The sequence below is a fragment of the Arachis stenosperma genome, chromosome 1, assembly GCF_014773155.1.
Source record: "Arachis stenosperma cultivar V10309 chromosome 1, arast.V10309.gnm1.PFL2, whole genome shotgun sequence".
Lineage (NCBI taxonomy): Eukaryota > Viridiplantae > Streptophyta > Magnoliopsida > Fabales > Fabaceae > Arachis > Arachis stenosperma.
Window position 1 is genome coordinate 3,150,641 of NC_080377.1, and position 20,647 is coordinate 3,171,287.

Consider the following 20,647-nt stretch of genomic DNA (forward strand, 5'->3'; position numbering starts at 1 on the left):
GTGATTTTCACAGATTTTTTTTCAATAATTTTTCTAATTCTGTAGACCTAATATAGATATTCATGTTTATGTTGATGTCTCTTTTGTTTAAGTGCTTCAGAAATTAAATACTTAACATAGTCCTTTAAATTTAACATGTGATTCAATTTGGTCTAATAAATTTCAGTTGATCTAAAATAGTCCATTAAATTTAACTTCATGACTTAATTTGATTATTTAATTTTTCACTCGACTTAATTTGGTCTCTCTCACCCGCACACGCAACAAAAACAACGTTGAAATGTCCATTATCTTCCCATGAAGAACTTCATCTAGAGTTCCAAAAAGAGTGGTCTCATAGTTTGTAAAAGAACCTAGTAAGCTAACAATGTGCATATGTCAAATCCGCTCCAATGTTTGAATCTCTGCAACGCATAAATCTGTTTCTCCACTGACATTTGTGGCCTTACACATTGCCTCTTGAAGCAGCCACACCCCGGCACTGCTGGGATGTGCACTGTAGTGAGTGGTTTGTGTTATACATGACCAAAAGGGATAAAACTTGATAGTACACGGCCACACAAGTTTTTTAATATTATACAATGTGCCTAATTTACACTAAAGTTTTAGAATTTTTCTCTTTTAAAGATAAATGACATAGAAAGCTACCTTTTAATATCTTCAAATGATTTCCATATTGCTAGAAATCCAACTTTGCTGTCAATTTGAGCGATCGTTGATTCTTCTATTGTTGAACTCAAATTTCATTTTCCATATTCAAGTCTAACAAAGAAATGGCAACTAGCCAAAAACTGAACCAAATTTCATAAAGTTCTTGCAACCTATAATCTAACCTCAATGGCAACAAAAGCTCTGTCAGACATTATTGATCTGAAATGCATATCCAGCTTCCGCAAAATATGACTTCACTAGTTCAAGAGATCTGAAGCGGTGGGAAATTTTATTCTTCTCCTCCTTGGGCATCTCTGCATACCTACAAGGGATAAATTTTAATAGATTAGCATTTTGTAACAAAGAAGCATGACAAAAAAAGGAGAATTTGAACACAGTTAGTGGTTATCTTTTGCATATCTCATTCGAGTTTAGGGTCTCTTCCTTGCCTGTCATCCCTCTTCCCCAATACCCTCAGGGAGCGCGTGGTTAGAACAACGTTTTTACATTTCTGGGAATTTTACACAAAAACCCTGTATCGGCAATGTAAGATTCCTAAAAATTTGAAAACTTTTCACAAACCACACGCTTCCTCAGAGAAATTTCTAGCTCTACTTTTGTTATAAAAATGAATTAAAAACGAGAATAGATCGAATTACGTTTGCTCATAGCCATCAGGTTGAAAAATTGGATCCCATCCAAAATCAGTGGGTCCTCTTGGAAGAACAATCTTCCCCTATCATGACAGCAAAACACGAGTTAGCAAAACATCAAGTTACGCATGGGAACTCCGTAACTGAATTTATTCGCTTTTGCAACTTCAAAAAATAATTAGATTCGTGTTTGTTTACTAACACGACAGTCAATTCAAAGAAAATGTGTATAATATATGGTAGACAGAAACAGCATATGGGATTTCAGAGCGATACCGGAGTTTTTCCAGCAAATGTGATAGGTTCGCTATTCGGGCCAATCGCAAAGGAAAATACACATAAGGCATAAGCTGATTTATCATCATATGCCCTCAACAAATTGTTGAGACCTGGAAAATAAGTTGGAAATGAGTAGATCAGATTCTGAGATATCCTGAAGAAAGGTACTCAAAGAAGTGAAAGTTAATTCAAAACAAGTCAGCTTAGGGACAACCTTGGTGACCAATCTTCTGCAAAAACCATTTGCTGCATGATTTATCAAACTCATTAGACTATGACAAGATTGCATATAACCTCAGGTAGATCCACGTATGAATAGTACAACAACAACAACAACAACAACAACAACAACAACAAAGCCTTATGCCCCTAGGCGGGGTCGTCGTAGATCCACATATGAATAATATATAATATAATCCAACTTCTTAGTGATCAAAAACTAGTTTCTGTATTGACTAAGTCTAAGACTTAAGTCGTTCAGCTAGCTATACATTCAATAGTTGTTATAAGTTAAAATTCACATTTCTAACATTTTTCCCTGTTCGATTATACATCTTAACCCTCCCCAAAAGCTCTTTTTAGTGATTTTTGAGAAGTAGAATATTTAGCCTCTTAAGAAGTATTTAAAATGCTAAAAAGAAGTGGCTGTCGCTGCATATTCAAACACAAGAACTCATTCGCAAATTAAGTTTAGTTCTTTACACACAAGCGCTTAAATTCTTTTTACCCAAATAGGCCCTAACCGACTCTTCCACCCCCTTTCTATTGATCTGTAAATGTTGTTAACAGCTTTTCCTGCCTAAGCTATTCTTATTCCTGCTGCCTTATTATCTATATTACTCTTATTGGCTAGTATATTCAATTCAAATAGGTCCTAGAAGGTAAACTTCTATTGAATTAAAATCAAAGAATGTTGGACTGCAGAATTCTAATCATGCGCACAGACAGTCACAATGGATGGGAAGAGAAACTGGGATAAATATGATTAGAAATGTCAAAATTGTGGAAAGGATTGGATTAGCTATGCATTCCCTAGGTGGAGTCTAAAACCGACATATTGGACACTGTTAAGAATGATCAAGGATAGAAAGAGACCATGAATTTATAATACAATTTCAAGCCCAAACCCAAACTAAAATCCATGTAAATTGTAACCAACCCGAGTTAGTAGGAAGATTGGTTTGTCGTTGCAGTGAAAATGCATTTCTACAACACATTGTGAATAATAAAGCATAGCACTCTTGATTCAACCCTTGTTCAAAAGGATTCAGTAGCTCCACTGGAACAAGTCTATCAAAAAACATATGAGAAAGATCACTTATCATCGGAAGGAAGAAGACAGGGTGGAATTTGGCTGATTTAGAAAAAGGGAAGAAGAGGAAATCAAATTTCAGAAAGTCGAGTGGAGGTGGGAAACAAAAGATAATCATTGTGCTGTCGTACAATTGGAACACTGCAAATAAGGCTGCGTCAATTAGAAGTTCCAACTTTAATGTACACAATAGATCCACTTTGAGTATGTACTTAACCATTTGGATGATGTATATGGTCATAATACTACCAGAACAAATGAATCATATGCAAATGGTGAATCAAACAGATATTGGTAGCATATAGTGATTTCCCCTACCAAGACAAAGAACCAGCAGTCTAGTACTACCATCACAGAGTTATGATCAAGAAATAATAGTGGGTTTAAATTTTGATATGAACAATCTGACACAGTGGCACAGTGCTCATTCACAAGCTATCCTTACATAGAGGAGAAGCCATTCCTAAATGTTACAAATTGACCCCTTGCTTTCATTCATCAATCTACTACCGATTTTCAACCAATTTTGACAAATTGTCCTTTTTCCTTATTCATTTATTTTCACAGTATCAAGGTATTGGTCTCATAGAACAAATATAAAAATTAACAACACTTTTTATGAACCCAAAAGGAGAGTACCTTAAGATGATGATAAAAAGTGAAATAGAACTTACATGTAAGGCCCTGTAAAAAATTAAAACATTCAAACAAAATCAGTGTCAGGTTGAATACTCCCAACTTAGAATCATGTAAAACAAGAAAATTATTCCAACCTGGAAGACCTTTCAAGGCATTGAAACAAAGGCAAGTGTCTTCAACCAACACAGGTCCATTAACCTTTACATAAATTAGAAAACTAAACCATCAGAAAGGTTAAAAAATTAAGGGGAAAAAAAAGAAAAAATCCACCCTAAAATCACACACATAATGGAATCAGTGAAATCCAGATTGTGAGTGGATACCTGAACAGCAGCCAAACGAGCCTTCTCTTTGGAGATATCTTCAGGTTCTCCTTGCAACTCTGGCACTGCAAAAACAAAACCCTTGTAAGAATAAAAACATAAAACAAACAGAAGAAAGGGATAAATTAAAGGAAATTAGAGGGAAGAGTGAAGTGTTACAATCAAGTTTGAGGGACTGAAATGGAATTGACTGGCCCAAGATGGCACGAACTTCATCAAGCTTTTTGGCATTGCCGGTCACAAAAGTAACAGGACGTGAAAGTACCAATCCAGAAGCCATTTCGCGAAACTAAATCTTCTTCCAGATTTGATTTTGCTTCTGGTGTTAGAAGGTAGAAAGCGAACCACACACCAGTAAAGTAGAGTGGAATACTTTGACTCCTTCGGAATTGGGAGTGGCTATGGTGGTGCCTGCAAGCAATGCTTTGCATCAGTTATGAAAACAAAGAGAAGTGGCAAACCGCACTCAGACTAGGGGTTTTTCTTTTTTTCTTTTTTTTTTAAAAAAAAAAATTCAATTTCAACTAATAAACAATTATTTGGCTCATCTTAATACCCTATTTAGTATTTACTAACTAAAGAAAATATTATATTTTTTTATTAATTAAATAAATTTTAATTTTTTATTTATTATATTTTATATTAATGACTCAAATTCAGATATTAGAATTTAAAATTAAAGTTTAAGAGTTAAAATTCATAATTTAGGATTTAAAATATAGAATTTAATATTTAAAATTTTGGTTTTAAAATTTAAAAAGTATTGTACTTTATTTTTTTTAAAGTGGATTAACATTGCCCAATTATTTGAACAAAGTAATTCCTACTTTTTCTTTAAAATTATCATTTGAATTTTTTAAGTGTATATTTAAATTGGTCCCTAATGAATTCTTTAAGAATTACTCAATTTGATCTCTTTATCATTTATAACAAATATATTAACTTAAAATAAATTAATTTTCTTTACAAAAAAATCAACTTCGTCTTAGAAATTTCTAGAAAAATAAAAATTTGTTAAAAATCAAAGTATTTGATTAAAAAAACTTAAAAATCAATATAAGTGTTGACCCTTTTCTTATTTATTTCAACAGCACAATTTTATTCACCATCATTAACAAAATAACATCCTATTAATTGATCATTTTATTATCTGGTCATTTTAAATCTTAATTTTTTAATTTTAATTTTCAAATTATAAATTAATTTTGGATAAATTTTTAAATATCTTTATTGGGTTAATTTTTTTTATATTGATCAAACATGTGTGTAAAACATTATTAAAAATTCTGAGTATTTTTCATTTATATCTAATAATTTTATTTTTAAAATTGATATTAAATAAATTTTATTATTCAATTTGTTATTAGTGAAAAATAAATTTAAAATTGGACAGCCTAATTTAAATTTTCAATTTTTTTTAGAGTTCAATTTCTATATTCCAAAAATTAAAAAATCTAATTTGTGTACTTTAAATAAAAAATAGTACTATATTTAAAATTACAAAATATTATTTATATATTATAATTAATTATTAAAATTAGTTATTATATATTTATATATAAATATATAATATTAAATTTATTTTTAATATATATTTTATATTAATTTTTAATTTTAGTGACTAATTTTAATATTCACCTTCGATCATCGTTAAAATTAATACCCTAACAACTTATGATCAAACACCCTTCCCTACCCAATGTCAAAAATAATTTCCCATCTTTATTGCTCTTAATTTTTAAGTATTCCTTTTAAATAATTCTTTTTTCAATTATTAACTAGATTTTTTGACGCGGACACCCTAAACATTTTTCTTTACTTAATTGTATACCAATTGCTGCATCAACGTATCTTCGCCTCATCTCATACTAATAACACTTAAAATTTGATTATGGTTCCAAATCAAAATTGTGTTTTACCTAATAATTTCCCTAATCTCAATTTTAATAGTCTCTAACTCTCCTTTGATACTCTGTTAATTCTCCATTAAGTGAAGATTTGGCACTTTGGTTCCCTCATCTCATGCCACTCTTCACTTCTCTATATGCTGTCAGTTCTCAAATTTGTCCCCATTTGTAAACTCAACCTCGTTTCCAGGGTTCTGCCATTGCAGAGATGGGTTCATCATGCCCCTGCAACTCCTCTACACTTCCACAAGAACATCAAAGTTGGCACTTCCACTTCCGGTTTCGATTTCGATTTCGACGTTCTAATCCGAGTTTGCAGGGACATCAACATCGCTAAGCGGCTTCACACTCTTCTCGTTGTGTTGGGAAAAGCTCAAGATGTTGTTTTGTCAACAAAGCTGGTTAATTTGTATGCTTCTCTTGGAGACATCACATTCTCTCGCTCCACTTTCAACCACCTTCAGAAAAAGAATCTCTTTGCCTGGAACTCAATGGTGGCTGCTTATGTTCGCAGCTGCCGGCGCCACGAGGCATTGAGCTGTTTCAATGAATTCTTGTTAGTATCTGGTTTGAGGCCTGATTTTTATACCTTCCCGCCTGTGTTGAAAGCCTGTGTGAGTCTAATTGATGGCAAGAAGATACATTGCTACGTTGTGAAGTTGGGTTTTGAACGGGATGTATTTGTGGCTGCCTCATTGATCAATTTGTATTCGCGGTTTGGTGCTTTGGATATTGCATACGAGGTGTTTGATGAAATGCCTGATCGAGATGTGGGTACTTGGAATGCAATGATTTCTGCGTTTTGTCAGAATGGAAATGCTGCTGAGGCATTGGACGTCTTGAATAGGATGAGAAGTGAGGGGCTGAAGATGGATCCCGTTACTGTGTCGAGCGTGCTTCCTGTTTGTGCGCAGTCGGGTGATATTTTTAGTGGGATGTTGATTCATTTGTATGTGATAAAGCATGGTTTGGACATGGACGTGTTTGTATCAAATTCTTTGATAAATGTGTATTCTAAGTTTGGGAGGCTTGGGGATGCGCAGAAGGTTTTCGATCACATGAAAATTAGGGATCTGGTATCTTGGAATTCCATAATTGCTGCATACGAGCAGAATGATGATGCAGCTACTGCACTCAGGTTGTTTAAAGAGATGCAGTTTGTAGGAATTCAGCCTGATTTGTTGACAATTGTGAGTTTGGCTTCAATCTTTGGTCAGTTAAGTGATCGAAGGATAAGCAGTTCAATTCATGGATTCATTATTAGGCATGAATGGCTTGAAAAGGATGTTGTGATTGGAAATGCACTTGTGAATATGTATGCGAAATTGGGTGCTATGAATTGTGCTCGAACGGTTTTTGAACAACTACCTATTAAAGATATAATTTCATGGAACACTTTGATCACAGGTTACACACAGAATGGTCTTGCAAGTGAGGCAGTTGATGCTTTCAACATGATGGAAGAGTGTACAAAGATAATCCCCAACCAAGGGACATGGGTGAGCATTCTCCCAGCATATTCACATGTTGGAGCTTTGCAACAAGGAATGAAAATTCATGGAAGGTTAATTAAGAACTGTCTCTACAAGGATATCTTTGTGGCTACCAGCCTAATTGACATGTACGGAAAATGTGGGAGGTTAGTTGATGGAATATCATTATTCAATGAAATTCCACGGGAAACTTCAGTTCCTTGGAATGCTATAATATCGTCTCTTGGGATTCACGGAGATGGAGAAGTAGCACTCCAACTTTTCAAGGATATGCTAGCTGAAGGGGTAGAGCCAGATCATATCACATTCGTATCGTTGTTGTCGGCATGTAGTCATTCTGGTTTAGTGAATGAGGGCGAGCGCTGCTTTGATTTGATGCAGAAAGAGTATGGAATCAAGCCAAATTTGAGACATTATGGTTGCATGGTTGATTTGCTTGGACGTGCTGGGTATTTGGAGAAGGCGTATAATTTAGTGAGCAGCATGCCCATACAGCCTGATGCGTCGATCTGGGGGGCTCTTCTTAGTGCTTGTAGAATACATGGAAATGTAGATTTGGGTACCTTTGCTTCAAGTCGTTTGTTGGAAGTTGATTCTGAAAATGTTGGCTATTATGTTTTGCTATCGAATATGTATGCAAACATCGGCAAATGGGAAGGAGTGACTAAAGTAAGATCATTGGCCAGAGATCGTGGTCTGAGGAAGACTCCGGGATGGAGCTCTGTTGTAGTGGGCAATATAGTTGAAGTCTTCTACACTGGGAACCAAAGCCATCCTAAATGCACTGAGATATACGAGGAATTAAGGGTTTTGACTGCCAAAATGAAGAACCTTGGTTATGTTCCAGACTACAGTTTTGTCCTGCAAGATGTTGAGGATGACGAAAAAGAGCAGATTTTGATGAGTCATAGCGAGAGATTGGCAATGGCGTTTGGTATTATCAGCACCTCACCAAGAAGTCCCATTAGGATATTCAAGAACTTGCGTGTTTGCGGTGATTGTCATAATGCAGCTAAGTTCATATCCAGAATTACTGAGAGGGACATTATTATGAGGGATTCAAATCGCTTCCATCACTTCAAATGTGGGATTTGCTCATGTGGTGATTACTGGTAGTATTGCTAAATTTTGGGAGCTTGAGAAGGTTGATCTTAAATGAAGACATTGATTAGAAAGATATGACAAAATTTTGATTTAAGAGTATGGTCGTTTGGGATTGAAAGAGGAGAATTGAAACTGTGGTGTTAAGCCTTATTTTCTAAGATGGTTTTGTGTTGGATGGCAAGAAATTTTAACATAGATATATACGTATCTTACACTTTTGGTTGGGCATTTTCTTCATGGATTTATATTAAATATTTAGACGGATCTTGAGGCTTATCGTCAAAGTGATGAACTTGATGTTGGTCATGGTGTAACTGGTATAGGTATCGGACATCAGTGCTCTTCTTTTGCTAGATTGGTAACTCTGAACTTTGCAATTCAAATATGTACATTCACACACCTATTATCTATGATTCCATGCTAACCTTTTTGTGCTTTCGAATTCTTAATGGGTTTTTTCCATCGGTTATCTTGGAAATAAAAGCATGCAGAAAGTCTTTATACTTCAAATTTTTGTAATGCTTTTAATGTAGACAATGTTGTTAATTGAGTATTTGTCAAGATTTTTTTGAATGGGACGATTGTGCACAAGGGGCCAATGGTTCAGTGGCAAGGGAACAGTGGAGTTGATTGTCGCTGTCCAAGGGTGATGGTAGTGCGGTCAAGTGGTGGCTGCAACACTGAGGTTTGTGTGTGATCCCGGTGTTTTCTGTACACCTTTTACATAGCCATAGTACCATTTTGGCCTTATATAAATTTAATATTAAAGCAACCAGATGGATATACTTTGAAAAAGAATTGTAATCAACACATAGCATTTAAAATGGCCCAGCCAGCCACATTATATTTACGTGTTTGTTAAAAAAAAAGGCCACATCTCCGGTAGCAAAATTGACCTGCAAATCAATAAGTGATACTTGTCACATGTAGAAGTTTAACTATGGTTCAGCTTACTGAGTAACAATTTAATTAATCTTCTTTTAAAAAAAACTTAAATAATAAATAATTATATTAAAAATAATTTATAAATAAATTATTTTATATTTAATTTTGTAATTTTAAAAATATTTATTTTAAAAGAAAAATAATAAAAAAATTTATTATAAGAATTTTTTTATTTATTTTTTATAAATACTTAAAATAATTTTTTAAAAAATTATAATTTAATTTTAAAAATTATACTAAACGTTAATACTATACTTTTTTATAAATAAAAAATTACTTGCAAACCTATCTAAACGGATATTATATTGCCCCCCAAATTTTCTAGACCAAGTCGCATGCAAAAAATATACGATGAACTGTTTTTTCCTTTAACTCAGCACAATACGCAGTTCACCAATACCTGTGGAATAAGGCCACACTTGCTCGATCTTTTTTTAGCATTTTTCAGCTTTTGAGTAAAAATTTGTCTTTCCATTTTTTTAGTCTCTCCTCTAATTTTTTAATCATTCGATGGCAAGTTACTACACGTTTTAGATTTGTTCTCAATGGTGTCTCCAAATATTTAATCGGTAATTTTATCTCCTTACATCCTAGAATTTCTCACGCCTCTTCAACTGTGGCAGCATTACAATTTGAGAAAGTATAGGGAGCCAATAGTCTAAGCGTACAATGTGTACAATAGAGATTTAGAAAGTATTAGAGATATGAGCATTAGTGTTACATTGTCCTGTCAGGTTATGCTTTTGGTATGAATGAGTTCATGATATGGTATTAGAGTTCTAGATCCGAAAGGTCAAGGGTTCAATCCTTGGTAATTTTTGGAATGAGTGATTTTATGACATGAGATGTTTACTATCCCTGGTATCCGAATGATTATTCTGGATAGTATAGGCGTTGGTGGGTCCCCAAACTAAGTGGGACCCACAAATTTAAAAAAAAAAAGGAAAAACAATAAAGTAAAAAGGAAGTGGCATATAGGCCACGGAGGGAGAGAGAACGAGAGGCTTGGCTCTCTCATTTACAAAACAAAAGAAAAGAAGGGAACAGTGCGGCGACGAGAGAAGAAGGAAATTTGGGGGAAAAGAGCATGCTAACCTTGATCACATTAACTTGGTAAACTTGCTCCATTTCTTATGAAATTTTAGTATGTTATTCCTGGTGTAGAGATGAACATTAGGATATAACTTATTTATTGTATTGCCTTCTCTGTTGTCTGATTTGAGATACCCACTTTTGTGGAGGGTTTATGTTGATTCCACCAATTTTGGTGATGTATTTTGTTGATTGTTGAGATGCCCTAGTGTCACTAGGAAGACTGTTTGTGTACCCATTATTCTGATAGTGGAAGATTTTTCTGGACTAGGTCCCGTGGGTTTTTTGTCCCTCTTTTGAGGGTTTTTTCACGTTAAAATTCTGGTGTCTGATTATTTAATTTTTGCCATTATATTTTGCTATTTGGAGTATCTTTGGTGTTGCCCATTTAATTGCACAAGTTGTGAAAAAATTATTTTTGGTGCTTCCGCTGTTAGACAGGTTCTTGGTTTAAACGTGTGTTGAGTTTTTCCAACAAAGTGGTATCCAGAGCTTTGGTTGTTTATCTCTGTGCTGATTAAATGGAGGAAAATACTCATGAACCGAATATGGTCAAATTGAATTCCCAAAATTATTCAATTTGGAAGACCCTCATGGAAGATATGTTGTATAGCAAGGACTTGTATGATCCTGTGGAGGGAGATAAATCCAAAGGTACTAAATCCGATGCTGAATGGAAGAAGCTGAATCGGAAGGCAGTTGCTTTGATTAGGCAATGGCTTGATCTTAGTGTGTATCCACATGTTGACACCGAAACGAATGCTGAGAAGATGTGGAAGAAATTGAAGGAGTTATATGAGAGAAAGAATGTGCAAAACAAAGCATTCTTGATTAGGAAACTTGTCAATATGAAGTATGTTGAAGGTAAATCAATGCCGAAACACTTGAGCATTTTTCAAGAGACTGTGAACCAATTGACAAATAATGAAATCACCTTGAATGATGAGTTGCAAGCCTTGTTGTTGTTGAGCTCTTTGCCTGATAGTTGGGAAGTTCTGGTTGTGACACTGACTAACTCAGCTCCAAAAGGAAAGTTGACGTTAGAAATGGTTAAAGAGAGTATGTTGAATGAAGAGAAGCCAGAAGAAGAGAGCGATGTTTGACTAATGCCTCCTCCCAATCAAAAGCACTTGTTTCAGAGTCACGGGGGAGAAGTCAAAGTAGAAAACCTCACAGTTCTGACAGGTCAGAGAGTCGAAACAAGTCAAGAGAAAAGTACAAGCCAAGAAAGGAGTTCATTTGTCACCATTGTGGCAAGCCGGGGCATATCAAGAGGTATTGTAGGTTCTTGAAAAGAGAACAATCAAGGGGAAGAAACGAAGACAAAGGTAAAGATAGTGATAAAGAAACTGCTGCTATTGTTTATGAAGATGTTCTTATCACATATGATGAAAATTATGTGAATCTTGTCTGTGATGATTCCACTTGGATTATGGACTCTGGTGCCTCATGTCATGTCACTCCGAAGCGTGAATTTTTCACTTCCTATACTGCTGGAAATTTTGGCAAGATCAAATTGGGAGATAAAGGAGTGTGTGATATCATTGGTATGGGTGATATGTGGCTTGAAACTAATATGGGATGCAAGTTGCAGTTGAAGAATGTTAGGCATGCGCCAGATATGCGGTTCAATCTCATTTCAGTGAAGGCATTGGATCAAGAGGGGTATTGCACTTCCTTTGGTAGTGGAAAATGCAAGGTTACCAAAGGAGCTCTCATTGTTGCTAGAGAAGACAATAGTCTCACTACTCTCTACCGGTTGCAAGCAAAGTTGTGCAAAGAAGAGATGAATGTAGTTGATGATTCCTCTTCTGATTTGTGGCATATACGTCTTGGTTACTTGAGCGAGAAAGGACTAAGCATCTTGGCTAAGAAGCACTCACTTCCAGTGAAAGGTACAACTTTAAATACTTGCACTCATTGTTTTGTTGGAAAGCATGCTAGAGTATCATTTCATAATTCTGGACCTCATAGGAGATCACATGTTCTAGATTTAGTTCACACTGATGTTTGCACTATGGATGCTAAGACACTAGGTGATGCATCATATTTTGTTACTTTTATTGATGATTATTCTCGAAAAGTGTGGGCTTTTGTTTTGAAATCTAAAGACCAGGTGCTCGGTATTTTCAAACACTTTCATGCAAGTGTTGAAAGAGAAACAGGAAGAAAATTGAAATGTGTTCGAGCAGATAATGGTGGTGAATACAGGGGTCCATTTGAAGAGTATTGTAAAGGACATGGGATCAAGCTTGAGAAGACGGTTCCTAAGACTCCTCAACACAATGGAGTTGCTGAGAGAATGAATCGTACTATCAATGATAGAGTCAAGTGTATGCTCTCTCATGCAAAGTTGCCTAAATCCTTTTGGGGTGAAGCAATGAGGACTGCAGTAGATTTAATCAACCTTTCTCCTTCAGTTCCACTAAATGGTGATGTTCCGGAGAAAGTTTGGAGAGGAAAAGATGTCTCCTATAGTCACTTGAGAGTGTTTGGCTGCAGAGCTTTTGTTCACATTCCAAGAGATGAAAGGTCTAAACTTGATGGGAAGTCAAAGCAGTGTATCTTCATGGGTTATGGTCACGAAGACTTTGGTTACAGATTATGGGATCCGGTGAGCAAGAAGATAATTAGAAGCCGAGATGTGATTTTTCTTGAAGACCAAACTATTGAAGATCTTGAGAAGACAGATAAGCCAACAGTAACTATTAGACGTTCTGTTGATGATGAACCTGGTCCTTCCACTAGACCTCCTATTGATGGGGGAGATGTACAAGTTGATAATGATGGTGATGATTTGCATGATGAACCTACACCTCAACTTGAGGTGCCAGATGTTGAAATTCCACCTGAACCACCAGTTGAGCCTGAATTGAGAAGATCTACTAGAGAGCGTCATCCTTCTCAGAAATACTCTCCTCATGAGTATGTGATGAACACTGAGACTGGAGAGCCAGAGAGCTACCAAGAAGCTATGTCTGATGAGCATAAGGAAGATTGGTTGAAGGCCATGCAAGAAGAAATGAAATCTTTGCATGAGAATCATACTTTTGAATTGGTGAAGTTGCCGAAGGGTAAGAGAGCATTCAAGAATAAATGGGTGTTCAAATTGAAAGCGGATGAAAGTGTCTCACGGCTAAGGTACAAAGCTCGATTGGTTGTGAAAGGCTTTGAGCAAAAGAAAGGTATTGATTTTGAGGAAATTTTCTCTCCAGTTATGAAGATGTCCTCTATTCGAGTTGTGCTTGGATTGGCGGCTATCTTGAATTTAGAGGTTGAACAGCTTGATGTGAAGACTGCATTCCTTCACGGTGACATAGATAAGGAAATCTATATGGAGCAACCAGAGGGTTTCGAGATTAAAGGAAAGGAGCATCTTGTATGCAAGTTGAAGAAGAGCTTATATGGGTTGAAGCAAACGCCAAGGCAGTGGTACACGAAGTTTGATTCCTTCATGGAAGGTCATGGGTACAGTAAGACTTCTTCTGATCATTATGTATATGTTAAAAAATTCTCTGATGGTGATTTTATAATTCCCTTACTTTATGTTGATGACATGTTGATTGTTGGTCATGACACTAAGAAGATTGAAAGTCTTAAGAAAGACTTGAACAGATCCTTTGCTATGAAGGATTTGGGTCCTGCAAAGAAAATTCTTGGCATGAGTATCACTCGTGACAGGAAGAATGAAAAACTGTGGTTGTCGCAGCAGAAGTACATTGAGAAGGTTTTAGAGAGGTTTAGCATGAGTAATTCCAAACCTGTTAGTACTCCACTTGCTAGTCATTTCAAGCTGAGCTCGCAGCAATGTCCTACAAGTGAGAAAGAGAAAGCGAAAATGAAGAAGATTCCATATGCATCTGCAGTTGGCAGTTTGATGTATGCTATGATTTACACCAGGCCAGATATTGCTCATGCCGTTGGAGTTGTTAGTCGGTTTCTCTCTAATCCTGACAAGGAACACTGGCAAGCAGTGAAGTGGATTCTCAGATACCTTAATGGTACTTCCAGAGTTTGTTTATGCTTTGGGAGTGGCCAACCTGTGTTGGATGGTTACACAGATGCAGATATGGCTGGGGATCTTGATTCAAGGAAGTCTACTTCTGGATATATGATGATTTTTGCAGAGGGAGCTGTGTCGTGGCAATCTCGACTTCAGAAATGTGTTGCTTTGTCTACTACAGAAGCAGAATACATTGCTGTTGTTGAAACTTCTAAGGAACTCTTGTGGATGAAGAAATTCCTACAAGAGTTAGGCATCAATCAAGAGAAGTTTGTGTTATTTTGTGACAGTCAGAGTGCTATCCATCTCAGCAAGAATCCGACGTTTCATTCTAGATCGAAGCATATAGAGGTGAGGTATCATTGGATACGTCAAGCGCTTGAGATGAAGTCATATGCACTTGAGAAGATCCATACTGATGATAATGGTTCAGATATGATGACTAAGAGTTTACCTGCAGTGAAGTTTGATTCCTGCAAAGAAAAAGCGGGCTTGGTAGAACAGCCTATCCCCACTTAGTTGGTGAGGGGGAGATTTGTTGGTGGGTCCCCAAACTAAGTGGGGCCCACAAGTTTTAAAAAAAAAAGGAAAAACAATAAAGTAAAAAGGAAGTGGCATATAGGCCACGGAGGGAGAGAGAACGAGAGGCTTGGCTCTCTCATTTACAAAACAAAAGAAAAGAAGGGAACAGTGCGGCGACGAGAGAAGAAAGAAATTTGGTGGAAAAGAGCATGCTAACCTTGATCACATTGACTTGGTAAACTTGCTCCATTTCTTATGAAATTTTAGTATGTTATTCCTGGTGTAGAGATGAACATTAGGATATAACTTATTTGTTGTATTGCCTTCTCTATTGCCTGATTTGAGATACCCACTTTTGTGGAGGGTTTATGTTGATTCCACCAGTTTTGGTGATGTATTTTGTTGATTGTTGAGATGCCCTAGTGTCACTAGGAAGACTGTTTGTGTACCCATTATTCTGATAGTGGAAGATTTTTCTGGACTAGGTCCCGTGGATTTTTTGTCCCTCTTTTGGGGATTTTTCCACGTTAAAATTCTAGTGTCTGATTATTTAATTTTTGCCATTATATTTTGCTGTTTGGAGTATCTTTGGTGTTGCCCATTTAATTGCACAAGTTGTGGAAAAATTATTTTTGGTGCTTCCGCTGTTAGACAGGTTCTTGGTTTAAATCTGTGTTGAATTTTTCCAACAATAGGTGATGTTCATTTTATTCATTGACCAAATATTTAATCCATTGTACACATTGTACGCTTAGGTTATTGACTTTCTAGCAATACCCTTACAATTTAATCCAATCACCGTAAATTTTTTGTAATAGATCTTTAACCCAGACATCAATTAAGAATCCAAACTTTTGTTTGACTTTAGTTTAACTAATTGGTTAAATGTCTAATATTTCTGTTGTAGGATGTGTTTTATTGGTCAGGTTATTTTTTTTATTCAATTATGGTTTTATTCATTTATCTGTAATAATTCTTAACAAGTGGGTATATTATATTATTATATATTAAGAAAAAAGCAACATAATATTTATATTGTTGCCAATGAAGACTTACGACCTATCCCTCTTACACACACACTAGAGACGATGTATTATTGCATGCATGCTGATATGGACACTACTGGAATATCTTAAACAAATGTATTATTGCAATATTATTGTTTAAAAGCATTGTTTTATTAGAAAAATGTTATTTAGACGATAAGTTATCAATTTTTAATTAGTCTTTAAATTTAATAAATTAATTACATTAATTTTTATAAACTCACTTTTCAATTTTTTAACAAACTAACACGCTGTTGGATTTAATTTAACTTATATTTCTAAAATTCCTCTTTTTTTCAAAATTCTCTATTTTCACCAAGTCTGATTCTTTACTCTTTTTGTACTGCTTTTTTCCCCCTTAATTTATACTTTATTATAAAATATCTATCTAATAATAAATATAAAATAAGATAGTTAATTATGTTATTGTTTAATTTGGTCAAACATGACTAATTAATTAAGAACATACTCAAATGGTGGTAGACTCCATTGTCATCCACCAACCTCCTCACACCCCCAGTCAAACTACATGTTCACTTTGAATAATGAAATTTATTAAAAATGATAAGATCATAAATATACAATAAGTACCACTAGTTAATTAATCAATAACACACGAACATTTTTGCTTCGAAGAGATTTCAACATGACATGGACAAATGCTACTAATGAAGCACGTGATGCCCAGCTACCTCTATTCAAGGTAATTATTATAGTGTTTAAAAAATAGTATTTAATTTATCAAAAAGAAAGTTAAAATGAATATTTAATTTAAAAATTAAAAAATAAATAATTTTTAAATATTTAAAAAATTTATTATAAAAAAATAAACAAAAATTAAACACACTATAAAATTGATCCTGTTCAAAATTTCAAATAGCCGTCACATATAAAATCTTATCTTCTCCTAATAACAATTCTGAGATAATTAACTTGCTAAAAGTTGCTATAGTATGATTCGATGCATTAGAACGATCAAATTAAAAGAAAGGAAAATTTTCGCAAACAAATAAAAATAAAACACATTAAAATAACAAATACTATATTTACGATGAACAAACAAATAACAAATTCTATATTCTGGGCAAGCACAAAACATAGATACATAAATCACTAAGAAGTCAGAATATCTGAGCCGCCATCCATATAATAATATCACGAATTAACACTATATATATATATATGCACAATCAAAGTCAAAGTAACACAATAAAACAACCAAGAAGTCAGAATACATCAGCTGATCGCTTGAATCCAGGAACATTATTACGAGTAGTTTATTATACTTTGAGTTGAGTACGTTTCCTACACATGTTTCAATTTGTCCATTTAATTCCACATATGCCCCTACTCTCATGCGTATAAATATCCACCCTCCCCCTGCCTAAGTCTTCACCAAAATACCAAAGAACATAACTAATAAGCTTTGCTATCCCAAAGAACATAGCTAAGCTTTGCTATACCAAAAAACACAGCTAGGAAAAGATGGTGTCTGTGAGTGAGATCCGCAAAGTTCAAAGGGCAGAAGGCCCTGCAACTGTATTGGCGATAGGCACAGCCAATCCACCAAATTGTATTGATCAGAGCACATATGCTGATTATTATTTTAGAGTAACTAACAGTGAACACATGACTGATCTCAAGAAGAAATTTCAGCGCATTTGTACGTATCTTTATTAAGCGTTTTAGTTTTGTTTTATTTGATATTTATCAAGAAAAATTTATCGTTTTAATTTTATATTAATTAAAACGCAAAATTAACATATTATACAACATATCATATTCACTGTTTAATATTACTAATAATAACTACTTAATAATATTACTTTTATAATTACAAATTTTGATAAACTATATATTAAAATGGTACTTATTAAAAATTCAAGTCATTATAAATATAACTCAAGAGTAATATTATTGCTATATATATCATTTTTTAAACTTCATCAAAAGTAATGATGGATGTGAATTACACATTATTATTTCAGGTGAGAGAACACAAATCAAGAACAGACATATGTACTTAACAGAAGAGATACTGAAAGAGAATCCTAACATGTGCGCATACAAAGCACCGTCATTGGATGCAAGGGAAGACATGATGATCAGGGAGGTACCAAGGGTTGGAAAAGAGGCTGCAACCAAGGCCATCAAAGAATGGGGTCAGCCAATGTCTAAGATCACACATTTGATCTTCTGCACCACCAGCGGCGTTGCATTGCCTGGCGTTGATTACGAACTCATCGTACTCTTAGGGCTCGACCCATCCGTCAAGAGGTACATGATGTACCACCAAGGCTGCTTCGCTGGTGGCACTGTCCTTCGTTTGGCTAAGGACTTGGCTGAAAACAACAAGGATGCTCGTGTGCTTATCGTTTGTTCTGAGAATACCGCAGTCACTTTCCGTGGTCCTAGTGACACAGACATGGATAGTCTTGTAGGGCAAGCCTTGTTTGCTGATGGAGCTGCTGCGATTATCATTGGTTCTGATCCTGTGCCAGAGGTTGAGAAGCCTATCTTTGAAATTGTTTCGACTGATCAAAAGCTTGTCCCTAATAGCCATGGAGCCATCGGTGGTCTCCTTCGTGAAGTTGGGCTTACATTCTATCTTAATAAGAGTGTTCCTGATATTATTTCACAAAACATCAATGATGCGCTCAGTAAAGCTTTTGATCCATTAGGTATATCTGATTATAACTCAATATTTTGGATTGCACACCCTGGTGGACGTGCAATTTTGGATCAGGTTGAACAGAAAGTGAACTTAAAACCAGAGAAGATGAAGGCTACTAGAGATGTGCTTAGCAATTACGGTAACATGTCAAGTGCGTGTGTGTTCTTCATCATGGATTTAATGAGGAAGAAATCTCTTGAAGAAGGACTTAAAACTACCGGTGAAGGACTTGATTGGGGCGTACTTTTTGGCTTTGGTCCTGGTCTCACTATTGAAACTGTTGTTCTCCGCAGCATAGCCATATGATACACTTAATTAAATATCCCTCCATATATGCGATTTTGTTATTTTTTAATAATTTTATTTTGTTCCAAAATAAGGTCCTGATTGGCCTATATATTATTAGATGAGTGAAAACTTATACAAAAATGTCTAAAGTCATTTCTTTATGTGAAAATTTAATTTCAAAGTTTGTAATTGTTAGTAAAAAATAAATCAAATTCTTTTCGATTGAGCAATATGACACATACTAATATTTGGGTTGCATTTTCATTTTAGGACAACTACAAACACCTTCATATGAGGTTCCATTTAAGATAAACTAAAAAGAATTAGGTACAATACTGCAAGGCTTGATAGTATTATGTTTGTAATTTTTATATTACTGTGTCGTATCCCATATAACTATATAATAATGTTACTTTCTTGTCTAATTTTTAATATGTTATTATACAAGGTTGAATATAATAAAATTAATTTTATAAAAAAAAGAATATTCATGTCATCTTAATTCACAATGCCGCTACCACTTCCTCCACACTTTCTTCTTGTTGCTGCCAGTGGTTACGGTGGAGTTGGTGGCAACGACACTAATGATAAAGAGACAAAGACGGGCAATGAGACTAGCATATGAAAAGAAATATATATAAAAGAAAAAGGTGGTTTTTTTATTTTATAAAATATGAATATTATTTCGTAATTCAATTTAGAGAGACTAATGGCACTTTTAATAAGAAGCAGCTCTAGCAAGCATATTAACAATTCATCTTCTTTTCATAAAATAACACAAGAAGCAGAATAAGGTTATTGTTCATACACTGGCCCAACGCTATGGCCCAGGTCCAGATACGCCAAAAGGCCCAATCCAAAGATTGGCCTTCGTTATTCACCGACCTCTTCAAAGGAGGTCGGACTCAACACAGACTTCTCTCCAAAGAAGTCGGGCTCAAGAGATAGCTGGCAGATAACACTCATTCAAATGAGTAACCGCCCCTGAAATCTCTCAACCCACTTCTAGAAGGCATATCTCAACAATCCCTAGATAAAGGGACGGTTATCCACCTAAAAAGGTGGCACTACTCCAACGGTGGTTATTGGATCACCACTATAAATACCCTGACACCCCACAGGTATCTCGAAGTTCCAATACATTCTAAACCTGCTTTACCCCATGCTGACTTAGGCATCGGAGTGTCTTTGCAGGTACCACCCCCCATCTCTTGGAACACACAACTCGGAGGCGGCTCCCAGACGTAAACCAAGTCGGAGACCACACTCCTCCAGCGCTTGGGCCTCAAACAAGTCCAACCACCGTCCGGTTCTAGGTAAGCCCCGGAACAGTTATGTATATTCAAAATGATAAGGAGGTAATAGAAAATTAGTCTAAATCAATTTAAAATTATTTTATTTTGTATTTATTAATTATTAATTATCTTATTCTTATTTTTAATTATTGTTAAAATAATTGAATAATATTAAATATAACAAATATATAATTTATTACTTAAATTAAGCCTAGCTGAGTTAGTTAGTTGTAGATATAAATAGGAAGCCATATTTAGAATTTTAATTGATTTGTTCATTTTTGTTTTTCTATCATATATGAATATGAGAATAGAAAAAATCTAGGTAACTGATACTTCTTTAGCCAACTTTTCAATAAACTAGTTAATTTTATAATAAAAAATTCAAAATCTAATAAAAATAATCTAAAATCATTAAAAG

General features: G+C 34.9%; 3 protein-coding genes across 3 annotated transcripts; 2 read left to right on the forward strand and 1 right to left on the reverse strand.

The window, feature by feature from the left end:
• Positions 1-180: 180 nt before the first annotated feature.
• On the reverse strand, positions 181-4,318 carry LOC130950600 (inosine triphosphate pyrophosphatase). The gene is made up of 8 exons (XM_057879180.1): positions 4,017-4,318; positions 3,858-3,922; positions 3,669-3,732; positions 3,570-3,579; positions 1,798-1,829; positions 1,581-1,693; positions 1,311-1,387; positions 181-973 (listed from the first exon to the last, which is right to left on the reverse strand). The coding sequence occupies exons 1-8, from the start codon at positions 4,135-4,137 to the stop codon at positions 856-858; spliced, it is 600 nt and encodes a 199-aa protein (XP_057735163.1). The 5' UTR covers positions 4,138-4,318; the 3' UTR covers positions 181-855.
• A 1,494-nt stretch (positions 4,319-5,812) lies between these two features.
• Positions 5,813-8,964, forward strand: LOC130963553 (pentatricopeptide repeat-containing protein At4g33990-like). The gene has a single exon (XM_057889657.1). The coding sequence runs from the start codon at positions 5,902-5,904 to the stop codon at positions 8,371-8,373; it is 2,472 nt and encodes an 823-aa protein (XP_057745640.1). The 5' UTR covers positions 5,813-5,901; the 3' UTR covers positions 8,374-8,964.
• Positions 8,965-17,348: 8,384 nt separating this feature from the next.
• Positions 17,349-19,189, forward strand: LOC130963574 (stilbene synthase 3-like). Its single transcript, XM_057889679.1, has 2 exons — positions 17,349-17,632; positions 17,958-19,189. The coding sequence occupies exons 1-2, from the start codon at positions 17,455-17,457 to the stop codon at positions 18,947-18,949; spliced, it is 1,170 nt and encodes a 389-aa protein (XP_057745662.1). The 5' UTR covers positions 17,349-17,454; the 3' UTR covers positions 18,950-19,189.
• The last annotated feature ends 1,458 nt before the right edge of the window (positions 19,190-20,647 follow it).